This window comes from Thamnophis sirtalis, unplaced genomic scaffold (genome assembly GCF_051295495.1).
Source record: "Thamnophis sirtalis isolate CommonGarterSnake01/CBP01778 unplaced genomic scaffold, rThaSir2_p1.2 scaffold_4, whole genome shotgun sequence".
Classification (NCBI taxonomy): domain Eukaryota; kingdom Metazoa; phylum Chordata; class Lepidosauria; order Squamata; family Natricidae; genus Thamnophis; species Thamnophis sirtalis.
The window spans coordinates 137,996,906-138,009,518 of NW_028261384.1; the positions used below are offsets into that span (position 1 = coordinate 137,996,906).

Genomic DNA, 12,613 nt, shown 5'->3' on the forward strand with positions numbered 1-12,613 from the left:
AAGACAGAAACTCGTGTTAACAATATTCCTGCTGGAGCAGGGGTTGGACTAGATGACCTCCAGGTCCCTTCCAGCCCTGGATTGCTGTGCTCTTTCAAAGTACCCTCGGAAGCTGCGTCTAGTACCAGGTTTGGGGTCCTTCCTCCCTCTCCTTTTCCCCTCCGTTTTGTTCGCAGCACTCCCCCAAATCCCCCGATTTTGGCCTAGGAAGCCTCAGGGAAGCTCCTGGGAGCAAAAAACGGACCCCAATGCTAAAAAAAATAAGTTAAAAAAAGTTCCTACCATTGTGCAGCACAGCTGATCATTGGAACCATTTTTTTTAAACTACCAGTTCAGGTGGACCCGCCCAAAACCGGTAGCATTTCACCCCTGAACTCGTGTCCTGTGGTGACCTGGCCATGGCAAGGTATCATGTGGTCAGTTGGCCATGTTGAGTTGGTCGTGGCAAGTTGGCCATATTGAGTTGGCTGTGGCGAGTTGGCCATGTTGAGTTGGCCATGGTAAGTTGGCTGTGGCGAGTTGGCCAAGTTGAGTTGGCCATGGTAAGTTGGCTGTGGCGAGTTGGCCAAGTTGAGTTGGCCATGGTAAGTTGGCTGTGGCGAATTGGCCATGTTGAGTTGGCCATGGTAAGTTGGCTGTGGCAAGTTGGCCAAGTTGAGTTGGCCATGGTAAGTTGGCTGTGGCGAATTGGCCATGTTGAGTTGGCTGTGGCGAGTTGGCCATGTTGAGTTGGCCATGGTAAGTTGGCTGTGGTGTGTTGGCCATGGTAAGTTGGCTGTGGTGCATTGGCCAAGTTGAGTTGGCCATGGTAAGTTGGTTGTGGCAAGTTGGCCATGTTGAGTTGGCTGTGGCAAGTTGGCCGTGGCAAGTTGGCTGTGGCGAGTTGACTAGACACCCCCTCTCCCAAGGAATAAGCAATACCAAGAAAGACCGAGATGCGTTATAAGGACACACAAAAACCTGTGCTTTGCGACCAAACTATGTGATTGGGCTATGCAGGAGACATTCAGTTCACAATCCGTTGGCTCAGTGGTGGTCGGTGATTGAAACACATAAGGGAATATCGCTCCCGCTGCCTTGAGTCCGGAAGCAGTTCCATAGGTGGAAGGCGTAGACATTTTGGTGAGGTACCGACGTTTAATACTCTAAAGAGCCCCAGACTGCTCCTGAGTGAAGGAGTGGAATGTCTGCCAGTTTGAACTGAGGTAACGGAATGTGAGGCAACTGGCAGTTGGAACGGAGTTCTTTTCAGGTGGGGAGGGGGAGTAGAACTCCTTAGCATCAGAGTGCGTTAATTACTGTATAAGAAATACTAATGATCTGATGGTCATTTTGAAAAATCCTTTCTTAGTGAGCACCTAGAAGACAAGAGGAACATGATAGCAGACTTCCAATATTTGGGGGGCTGCCCCAAAGAAGAGGGGCTCAATTTATTTTCCACAGTACAAGAAGGCAGGACAAGAAGCAACAGATGGAAAGTAATCAAGGAGAGAACCAACCTGGAATTCAGGAGAAATTTCCCGATAGTGAGGACAATTAACCAGTTGAATAACTTGCCACTAGGTGCTCCAACACTGGAAGCTTTTAAGAGGTTTGTCTGAAATGGTCTAGGCTGTCCTGCTCAAGTAGGGGGTTGGACTAGAAGACCTCCAAGGTCCCTTCTAAATCTGTTATTTTGTGTCGTAAAATCCAGTTATTTGTGTATCTCAGTGCTACTTTGTTGTGAGATCTATCACACCAACTGTGGAATCAAGAACCTGGCCATCTCCAGGGTGATGGGATCAGAAAGAACATCAATGCATCATCCTCGACTTACAACCTATTTGTTCTGTTACAACAGCACTGAACCGTGATTTACGGCCGATCCTTAACACTTAAAACCATTGTGCCCTCGTGATTGTGCGATCAAAATCTGGGCATTTGGCATGGACAGGAAGTCCTCGACGTACGACACTCCCACCCACTCCATTCGGCCCAAATTGTTTGTTAGGTCGCAAGTGAAACATTTGTTAAATGAGTTTAGCCTTATTGTATGACCGTTTGTGCCACAGTTGTTAAGTGAATCACTGCAGAGGTTCAGTTAGTGACATGGTAGTTAAATGAAACTTGCTTCCCCGGGGACTTGTGCCTAAATAGGATGGCATAGAGCTGAATTTCCACTACTGGTTCAGACGAACCGATCCAAACCGGCTGAAAACCACCTGTGTGTGACTCCAGGACACTGCAACCGTCATAAATACGAGTCAGTGGCCAAGCATCCGAATTTTGATCACATGACTGTTCTGACCCCTCCTCCATCCAGTAACAACTGCCGAAACAAGCTTAACTGGAATGTACTTTAATAGCAAGACGCCAAAACCTCAGTGGCTGAAAGCAAAGCAGAACAAACAGATAAGGACCTTGGCAGCAACTCAGACAAATTCGGGCAGCAATAAACACAGATAAGGCTTGGCAGCAATCCAGCCTGCCAAGCTCACAGTAATGTCCTCCGACATTCAACCCTGCGTTGACTTCTGCAAAGAGGGGTGTGTGCACAAGTAGCTTTTTATAGTCTGGAGAGGAGCCTAATGACCACCAGCTGAGTGCAATCACCTCCTGTAATTGCATAATTGTTCCTGACGCCTAGTAGCTCTTCGATGGCGTGCATCCAGGAACAACTCACTACTGGCTTCCGGCTCTCTCCCTTGTCTCCTCCCCACTGGTTCAAGGCTCAGGTGCCTCCTGGTGGCCAAAGAGTCTCTCTGCGCCCTGCTCGGAATCGAAACCTTGTCCAGGGTCCTCCACATCCTCCAGAGCCGACTCATAGGGCCCCTCGCTGTCGGAGTCTGGTGGCAGCTCCAATGGCTCCTGCTGGGCCACAACACATGACTCTGGGGATGTTGCAACAGCTGTGTGAAATACAGTCGTAAGTCACTCATTTCAGTGATGTAACTCTTGAATGGACACTAAATGAACTGTCGTAACGCCAGGATTTGCGGCATTTACGACAGTGGCAGCATCTGGGGGTCCGTGAGCGCCATTTGCGACCTACCCAGCCCATTCTCAAAAGCAAAGTCAGCGGGGTGGAAGGTGGATTTGTTTTAACGTCCATGTGACTCGCTTAGCAACCGCAACGATTGGCCTAGCAACAGTGGCAATAAACAGCCATAAAATCAGCCACAGCTCATCATTAACAATTGACTTGCTTAGGGAAAGAAATTCTGGCTCGCAATGGTCTACGGAGGTTTCCCTTGATCTCACCTGTGGTCGCAGGTTTGAGGACTGTATTTCAGAGTAGCTTCTGCTCGTGGAGATTTGGGGCGAAAGGGGAGGGGACTCCTGGCAGACAGAATATTTTCCCCATAGAAGGAGTTCTGTGGGGAAAAGAGAATGGCAGAGATAGATACAGACATAGACATAGAGATGATAGATAGATGATAGATAGAGATAGATAGATAGATAGAGATAGATAGATAGATAGATAGATAGATAGATAGATAGATAGATAGATAGATAGATAGATAGATAGAATAGCAGAGTTGGAAGGGACCTTGGAGGTCTTCTAGTCCAACCCCCTGCCTAGGTAGGAAACCCTACATCGTTCCAGACAAATGGTTATCCAACATCTTCTTAAAGACTTCCAGTGTTGGGGCATTCACAACTTTTGGAGGCAACTTCTGTTCCACTGGTTAATTGTTCTCACTGTCAGGAAGTTTCTCTTCAGTTCTAAGTTGCTTCTCTCCTTGATTAGTTTCCACCCATTGCTTCTTGTTCTACCCTCAGGTGCCTTGGAAAATAGTTTGACTCTCTCTTCTTTCGGGCAACCTCTGAGATATTGAAGACTGCTATCATGTCTCCCCTAGTCCTTCTTTTCATTAAACTAGACATACCCAGTTCCTGCAACCGTTTTTTTGTCTGTTTTAGTTCTCCAGTCCCCTAATCCTTTTTGTTGCTCTTCTCTGCATTCTTTCTAGAGTCTCCACATCTTTTCTACACCTACACCGTGGCAACCAAAACTGAATGCCGTATTCTAAGTGTGGCCTTACCAAGGCCTTATAAAGTGGTATCAACCCTTCACATGATCTTGAGTCTATCCCTCTGTTGATGCAGCCTAGAACTGTGTTGGCTTTTTTTGGCAGCTGCTGCACACAGCTGGCTCCTATTTAAATGGTTGTCCACTCGGACTCCAAGATCCCTCTCACAGTTACTACTATTGAGCAAGGTACCACCTATACTGTACCTGTGCATTTCCTTTTTCTTGCCTGAATGTAGAACCTTACTCTTTTAACCCTTGAATTTCATTTTATTAGATAGTGCCCAATATTCAAGTTTGTCAAGATCCTTCTGTATCTTAAGCCTGTCTTCTGGAGTGTTGGCTATTCCTGCCAGCTTGGTGTCATCTGCAAATTTGATGAGTTTCCCATTTATCCCCTCATCGAAATCATTGATGAAGATGTTGAAGAGTCCTGGGCCTAAAACAGAGCCTTGGGGTCCTCCACTGCATACTTCCCTCCATGTAGATGCAGTTCCATTGAGGACTACACGTTGAGTGCGGTTGGTCAGCCAGTTACGAATCCCTCTGGTGGTGATGCTGTCCAACCCACATTCTTCTACTTTATCTAGTAGTAGGTTATGGTCTACCTGGTCGCATTGATTGATGATCTCTGGAGAGCCAGAGATGAAGGATATTCCTCCATCCTGGTCCTCCTTGACCTCTCAGCGGCTTTCGATACCATCGACCATGGTATCCTTCTGCGACGACTGCGGGAGGTGGGAGTGGGAGGCACCGTGCTACGGTGGTTCTCCTCCTACCTCTCGGACAGGTCGCAGTCGGTGTTAGTGGGGGGGCAGAGATCGTCCCCTAGGCCCCTAAATTATGGGGTGCCTCAGGGCTCGGTCTTATCCCCCCTACTATTCAACATCTACATGAAACCGCTGGGAGAGATCATCCGCAGGCACGGGATTAGATACCATCAATATGCGGACGATACTCAATTGTATCTGTCCGCCCCGTGCCAACTCAATGAAGCGGTAGACGTGATGAGCCGGGGCCTTGAGGCCGTTATGGACTGGATGAGGGTTAACAAGCTTGTGCTCAACCCAGAAAAGACCGAGTGGCTGTTGTGTTTTCCTCCCAAAGATTTGACTAATATTCCACCACTCAGGCTGGGGGGTCAAATTTTATACCCCTCAGAGAGGGTTCGCAACTTGGGAGTCCTCCTGGATCCACAGCTGTCATTTGACCACCACTTAACGGCTGTGACCAGGGGGGCATTCGCCCAGGTTCGCCTGGTGCGCCAGTTGCGACCCTACCTGAATCGGGAGGCTCTCACAACAGTCACTCGGGCCCTTGTGACCTCTAGGCTGGAATACTGCAATGTGCTCTACATGGGGCTGCCCTTGAAGAGCATCCGGCGACTTCAGCTAGTGCAGAACGCAGCCGCGCGAGTGATTGCGGGTACACCTCGATTCACCCGCATAACACCTATCCTCCGCGAGCTGCGCTGGCTACCTGTCGATCTCCGGATGCGCTTCAAGGTGCTATTAGTCACCCATAAAGCCCTACATGGCAGTGGATCTGGATACTTGAGAGACCGCCTTCTGCCAATTACCTCCCTGCGGCCAATAAGATCCCATAGACTAGGCCTCCTCCGCATCCCATCGGCCAGCCAGTGTCGGCTGGCAACTACAAGGAGGAGGGCCTTCTCAGCAGTAGCCCCGACCCTTTGGAACGAGCTCCCCGTGGAGATTCGTACCCTCTCCACCGTCCAAGCCTTCCGCATAGCCTTGAAGAACTGGCTCACCCGTCAGGCCTGGGGACAATGATAGTTACCCCTCCCGAATGATGAATGTATGTTGCCCACTATTTTATTATATGTTTCTATCTTAATGTCTGTATTCCCCCTTCCCGGTTTTGTGTGAGCCGCCCTGAGTCCCCTACAAATACTAATTAAAAAAAAAAAAAACCTTATCAAATGCCTTCCTGAAGTCCAAGTAAACTATATCGACGGCATTCCTCTGATCCACTAATCTTGTCAAAGAATGCAATAAGATTAGTCTGGCATGATCTGTTTTTGACAAACCCATGTTGGCTTTTGGCTATTACTTTGTTTACTTCGAGGTGTTCGCTAATTCGTTGCTTGATTATCTTTTCCAGAATCTTTCCTGGTATTGAGGTCAGGCTGATAGGTCTGTAGTTTCCTTGATCTATTTTTTTTCCCTTTTTTGAAGATGGGAACCACATCAGCTCTTTTCCAGTCCTCTGGCTACAGATTCCTTTCCTTTGTTGCTGGGCTCTCAATGTTGAGAAAAATCTCTCCCTTCCCAAATATTTTAGCCTCACCCTAAAGTGTTTTTTACCGGAGAAACTTCCCACCTACGCCGCTTGGAAAAAAAAAAAAAAGAACAGACGTACACACGGTTCCATTTGGTGACTTTTTTTTAATTATTCATTTAATAAGCAAAAGAAAAAAAAATAAAGGGAAATCGAAAGAGATAAAAAGAAAAACCCAAAATACACCTTTGAAAATCTGGAAAGGAGGGAAAGGGGGGGGGGAAGGAGAGGGGAGGGGTCTCCGAAGGACTCCGAGGAACGGGCGCATCCAGAAAACGGGGACATCAAGAACGGGAGACAAAGATTTGAGAAAAATGAAAGGGGGGGAAAACACCCAAGATCCCCCACGGGTTACGCTGCCTCTTTATACAAATTGGGGAGGGGGAGAAGAGATATACACCGCGTGGGCCTCCCACCCACTCACCCACCCACCCACCCGCCGGTCTGTGCCTATTCACTTTTTTTTTTTTTTACAACGCGCGCGTGAGCAAAGATCCGTCATGACCTCGAGGAACGCCCAAGGCCATCCGAGTAAAGGCTCACAGCCCCACCCGAGAGCAGAGGGGTGGGAGAAAAAGAGAGAGAGAGAGAAAGAGAGAGAGACAGAGAAAGAGAGGAAAGGGCCAAGGGTCTTCCTGGCCTCCCCCAGAAATCCCCCGAAAGGAAAAGATCTTGCAATTCCACCTCTTTTTTTTTGGGGGGGGGGGGGGGAGGTCTCTCCAGTCTCTGTGAATGCACCTCTCCTCCAATTGTGATTTGAGGAGGGGCAGGGGGGAGGGGAGAAAGAAGGGGGGGTCAACATACAAGCTCTTCCCCCTTTGCCCAGGGAGGGACATTCGGAATAAAATCAGAGTTCATGTTAAGAAGGGTTGTTTCCCCCCCACCCCATCCCGCGTGTCCCCAAAGAGGGAGAGTTCCTTCAAAGTTCATCCACACACCCCCAGGCTTGGATCCAATTTGGGGGGGGGGGGAGAGGGGGTGCCAGGTGAAGCGGTAATGGTGTAGAGATGATCATTTTCCCCCTCCGAGCTCCGTGGGAGAGGGAGGGTGGGAAGGGGGAGTGGACTGGGTGGCCTTACCTGGAAAAGAAGGGGAAAAATAAGGTTAGCAACTTTCCTCTCCACTCTGCCTTCCTTCCTTCCCTCCCTCAAGGTCCTTCTCCATGTCCTCCTCTATGCCTTGGTCTCGCCACTCACCATTCCATGGGGAAAATAGGGCAGAGGGTAGGAGACCAAAGGAAAACGATGATGAAGGGGAGAGTGAAGTTATGGGATGGGGGCAGTTAGGGGTTGAGGAATGAATGTGGGCGCCCGAGAGGGGTGGGATTCTACCAGTTCGCCCTGGCTCGGGCGAACCGGTAGCTCTGACCTTCAGGTGGGCCCGCCAGCCTAAGCTACACCTACCTGCATTTCCTTGTTTTTTAGCCCAGCTGATAGGCGCGGCTGAGTGGACCGCCGGATCTCAGCTATTACCCTGGGAACTGTGCATGCGCGCACGTGCTCCGAAAACCGGTTGTTAAACCGGTAGGATCCCACCCCTGGCGCCAGAGAATCTGCAAGGCCAAGTCGCTAAAACCACTCCTGCCAACACTGATGGGGCAACTCACCGGGATATAAAATGAGACTAAAGCTCACTCCCTCTCTGATGTTACCTAGCTATCTCATGAAATGCCTGCAAGCTCAGAGGGCTGCAAGGACCCCCACAAGGCTACCACCCGTATCCTATCTCCTTCCTTCCTGCTGCTACTGATAACGTTATCTAGTTGGGTCATGAAATGTCTCCAAGAAAGCAACCAGGCTTAGAAAGCACCAAGGACCTCACAGTCCTATCCCTCCTCCTCCTCCTCTATTTCCACTGCACAAACCCAACTCCTTTCTAAGCTGATGGTGTTACCTAGGTGGGTCATGAAATGACTGCAAGAAAGCAACCAAGTTCAGAACACCATAAGTTGGGGGTTTCAAACTTGCATCGTCACGGAGGCATCACATGACATCTCGGGACGTTTCCTCCCTTCGCTAAACTGGGTGTGACCAATGTGTGATGCACGTGGGCTGCGAGTTTGACACCCCTGCCATAGACCATCGCCACCAAATCCTCCTCTTCCTGCTCCTCCCCATTGGAAACCCCACTCCCTACCACCACTGTGGTTGTCAATTAGTTGGGTCGTGAAACGTCTACCACAAAGACCAGGGAGCACCAAGGATCCCAGAGTCCTCCTACTCCTCCCTCCTCGTCCTCCATTCTGCAACCCTCCACCCACCCACCCCTTTCTAGCAATGATGGTGTTACCTAGTTGGGTCATGAAACATCAGCAAGAAAACAAGCAAGCTCAGAGAGCACCCAGGACTTAGTTAGGTTTCTAAAGGTCTGCAAGTGAAATTTGGAACATAAAGAAACATGAAAAAGTTCCTTTCCTGCCAACCCCCCCCCCCCCCGCCCCGCCTTTGCTGTTTAGTGACTTACATTGTTTGGGGACTGAAGAGGCCTGAAAGCTGGAAGCACTGGGAGGCCAGTGTCTGTGAAGCCAGATTCAATGCTGGGCTAAGAGCTACAGGGGTAAGAGGAAGGGGAAAAAAGTGTTAGGAACCCGGGAACAATTTCCCATGGGGAAAAACAAGATGCTAAATTGGGGTGATTTTGGGTGTAATGTAAGAAGCAAATTGCCAACTTTAAGATGGGTGGACTTCAACTCCCAGAATCCCCCAGCCAGCGATTTGCCAATTTTAAGATGTGTGGACTTCAACTCCCAGAATCCCCCAGCCAGCAAATTGCCAACTTTAAGATGGGTGGACTTCAACTCCCAGAATCCCCCAGCCAGCAAATTGCCAACTTTAAGATGGGTGGACTTCAACTCCCAGAATCCCCCAGCCAGCAATTTGCCAATTTTAAGATGGGTGGACTTCAACTCCCACAATCCCCCAGCCAGCAAATTGCCAACTTTAAGATGCATGGACTTCAACTCCCAGAACCCCCCAGCCAGCAATTTGCCAATTTTAAGATGGGTGGACTTCAACTCCCAAAATCCCCCAGCCAGCAATTTGCCAATTTTAAGATGGGTGGACTTCAACTCCCAAAATCCCCCAGCCAGCAATTTGCCAATTTTAAGATGGGTGGACTTCAACTCCCAGAATCCCCCAGCCAGCAATTTGCCAATTTTAAGATGGGTGGACTTCAACTCCCAGAATCCCCCAGCCAACAATTTGCCAATTTTAAGATGGGTGGACTTCAACTCCCTGAATCCCCCAGCCAGCAAATTGCCAACTTTAAGATGCATGGACTTTAACTCCCAGAATCCCCCAGACAGCATTGTTGTCCACTCATCTTAAAGTCGCAGAGATTGGATTTGCTGGCTGGGGAATTCTGGGAGTTGAAGTCCACCCATCTTAAAAGTTGCTGGGTTTGAGAAACGTTGAGCCAGGATTCTAACGATGCATTCCCCCATTCTCAGGACCACTCCCAATGGCTCCTTTCCGTCCAGTCCGCATCCCCCCCCCCTGCCCTGCCTTACCTGTCAGGGCAGCTGGATTCAGTGCTCCCAAAGGTATCGCTCCGTTAAGCTGCAGGGCAGCCTGGGCCGCCGCCGTGGTGGTCAGTGGGATCCCAGAACCTGCTGTGTTGGGACCAAACACAAGATATTTGGGGTTTGGGGATGGAAAGAACAAGGATGACGCAAATCGAGGCTCTGGAGGACAGAGTATTCCAGCTGTGACTTATGGGCATCGCCCCCCCCCCCATGATATTGCTGATAACAGACAGGGAGGTCTGTTATGTTGGGTCTTTAATTGAAAATGGTTCAAGTCTCCCGTCTCCAGAAGTGAAGAAATAGATGAAATACGCCTCCAAAGATGGAAAGGCAGCCGCTCCGCGACTTACGACCAATGGTTTGGCAACTGTTCGAAGTCGCGGCGGTGCTGAAATGAAGGGATTTATGATCGGTCTTCGCACTTGCAACTGTTGTGAGGGGGAGGAGGGGTCTAGGGTGTTCTCTCAGCTTGCTCCTTTTCTGGGAAGTCTCATTACCCTAAGTAGGTAATATCGTCCGGGCTGCTTGCTAGCGCTGATGATGTTACCTAGCTGGGCAATGAAACGTCTGCAAGGAAACAAGCAAGCTGAGAGAGCATCAAGGACTCCCACAGTCCTTCTCCTCCCCTTTCCCCTTCTCCTCTTCTCCACGTACCCCTCTCCTTTCTAGCACTGATGATGTTCCCTGGTTGGGTCATGAGACGTCTGCAGGAAAACAAGTGAGCTCTGAGAGCACCAAGGACCCCAGTCTTCCTCCTCCTCCCCGCTTTCTTTTCCTCCACAAAGCCCACTCCCTTCTAGCACGGATGATGTTCCCTAGTTGGGTCAAGAAATGTCCGCAAGAAAACAAGCACGCTCAGAGAGCACCAAGGACGCCAAAGTCCTTCTTCTCCTGTCCGTTCCACAAACCCCACCTCACTTTCTAGCACTGATGATGTTACCTAGTTGGGTCATGAAATGTCTGAAAGAAAACAAGCCAGCTCAGAGAGCGCCAAGGACCCTACAGTCTTCCTCCATCTCTCCTCCTCCTCCTCCTCCTCCATCCCTTCCTCTCCTCCTCCTCCTCTTCTCCCAAGCCCCACTCCCTTCTAGCACCGAGGATGCTACCTAGTTGCCAAATGGAACGAACCTATATGAAGGAAATACTTCCGTGGAAGAAACCCAGAAGCTGTCAGACAAAAGGAGTTTCAAAAGGAATCCAAGCTGAATAATAATAATAATGACGATTAATTTGTCTAACAACCTAGAGAGAAAGGTTTTTGCGTCTCTGTAGGCCGGACTGAGTTAAAAAAACTGAACTAGTTCAGTCAGAGGAGGCGTGGCCATCAATTTACATAACTCAGTCTCTAGGCTAATGGACAAAGTTAACCTGTGTTTAGATTCCCCAAGCAGCGCACAGGAGAACAAGCAAGCTCAGAGAGCACCAAGGACCCCTAGTCCTTCTCCTTCTCCACACACCTCTCTCCCTTCTAGCACTGAGGTTGTTACCTAGTTGAGTCACGAAACGCCTGCAAGGAAACAAGCCTGCTCAGAGCGCACCAAGGACCCGTCATGTCAACCCTGAGTTACAGATATTCTCTTTTTTATTGGAACTGCCGTAGTGCCCAGTTGTACGATTGTGACTTGAAGACTCGTGTTCTGAGCCCTGAAATGGCTCCAACACACCAAGAATCAGAGTGTCAGTCTCTCTCTCTCACATGCACACGCACTCATAACGAAAGTCCTGGAAGATTCCCTCGCTCTTTTGCTCAGCAGCGGAGATACACACACACATGGTCCGAAGGTGCACCTGACTCTCAAGGCCGCAGATTTCCCAAGTAAGGATTCCAATATCGTTCCCAACAGGATTTACAAGTCTGGACTATCAGTGGCTGACGGACAGGGAGGCAAATAGTTATCTGGCACACTTATTCGTCTCCGCTCCGCCAGCCTTTTATCCCCCGAGCTAGGTGGCTTTTCCATCCTGAGGACCGGCTCATAGATTTCCACTGCTCTCCTCTCCTCTGCTTTCTGCACATCCACACGTCAGGCACTGGACCAGCTCTTCTTCCTCATCAGTCACCTCCAGGCCTGGGGGCTGTTGACTCCCCACCGGGGGGCTGATGGGACGGCCCATGTTCTGCCTCTGCCTCTCTGACAACTCCATTCCCTCTTCCCCCTCGGAACTCTCCCACTCTGCCTCATCCGATTCGGCTGCCGGAGAGACCGGCGGCTGACAAGGCCCAACAGCTTGGCCAACCAGCATGCATTGCGGTGATGGATAACCTGTGTCCTCGCATGCCAAAACTGCGTGCAGGTGCGAGATAGTGCGGGCACATGCCCACACCCACATGCCCCCCCAGCACATGACCCTCCGTGAATGCGCTCGACCCCTGCGACTCCCTGCACATGTGCACGACCCCACATGCACCCCGCTTTGGGCCTAGCAGGCTTCCTTGAAGCCTCCTGAACCAAAAAACAGGGTGCTGCTCCCCGCCAGCTCCCCCTGCGCATGCACCTCCCCGCCCCTGCGCATAACTCCCCCCCACATGTACACAAGACTCCCCCGCCCTCCGCACACGTGTTTCCCACATGTGTAGCAGACACCCGAATATCGGCTGGCCGGAGGGAGGCCCACGTGCAGGGACGGTGCAGCTGAGCTGGGCGATGGCTAATGTGCCACCTGTGGCATGCATGCCATAGCTTCGCCATTACGGATGTGTTGCCACGGCTGCAGTGTCCTGGGGGGTCACGCGATCACTATTTGCAACCTTTCCTGCTGGTTCCTGACCAGCAACG

At 50.3% G+C, this 12,613-nt stretch overlaps 1 protein-coding gene across 3 annotated transcripts in view; it reads right to left on the bottom strand.

Moving 5' to 3' along the window:
* Positions 1 to 6,400: 6,400 nt before the first annotated feature.
* Positions 6,401 to 12,613, bottom strand: part of RBM23 (RNA binding motif protein 23) — a 34,897-nt gene continuing 28,684 nt past the window's right edge. For 2 of the 3 annotated variants that reach the window (XM_087714217.1, XM_087714215.1), the window contains 3 exons: positions 9,822 to 9,923; positions 8,777 to 8,861; positions 6,401 to 7,392 (listed from right to left, as the gene is read on the bottom strand). In XM_087714217.1, the coding sequence (XP_087570343.1) occupies positions 7,389 to 7,392; positions 8,777 to 8,861; positions 9,822 to 9,923 (191 nt within the window). In that variant the 3' untranslated portion in view covers positions 6,401 to 7,388. Of the gene's footprint in view, positions 7,393 to 8,772; positions 8,862 to 9,821; positions 9,924 to 12,613 lie in introns of those variants that run through there. The other variant, XM_087714216.1, reaches the window with a different exon arrangement.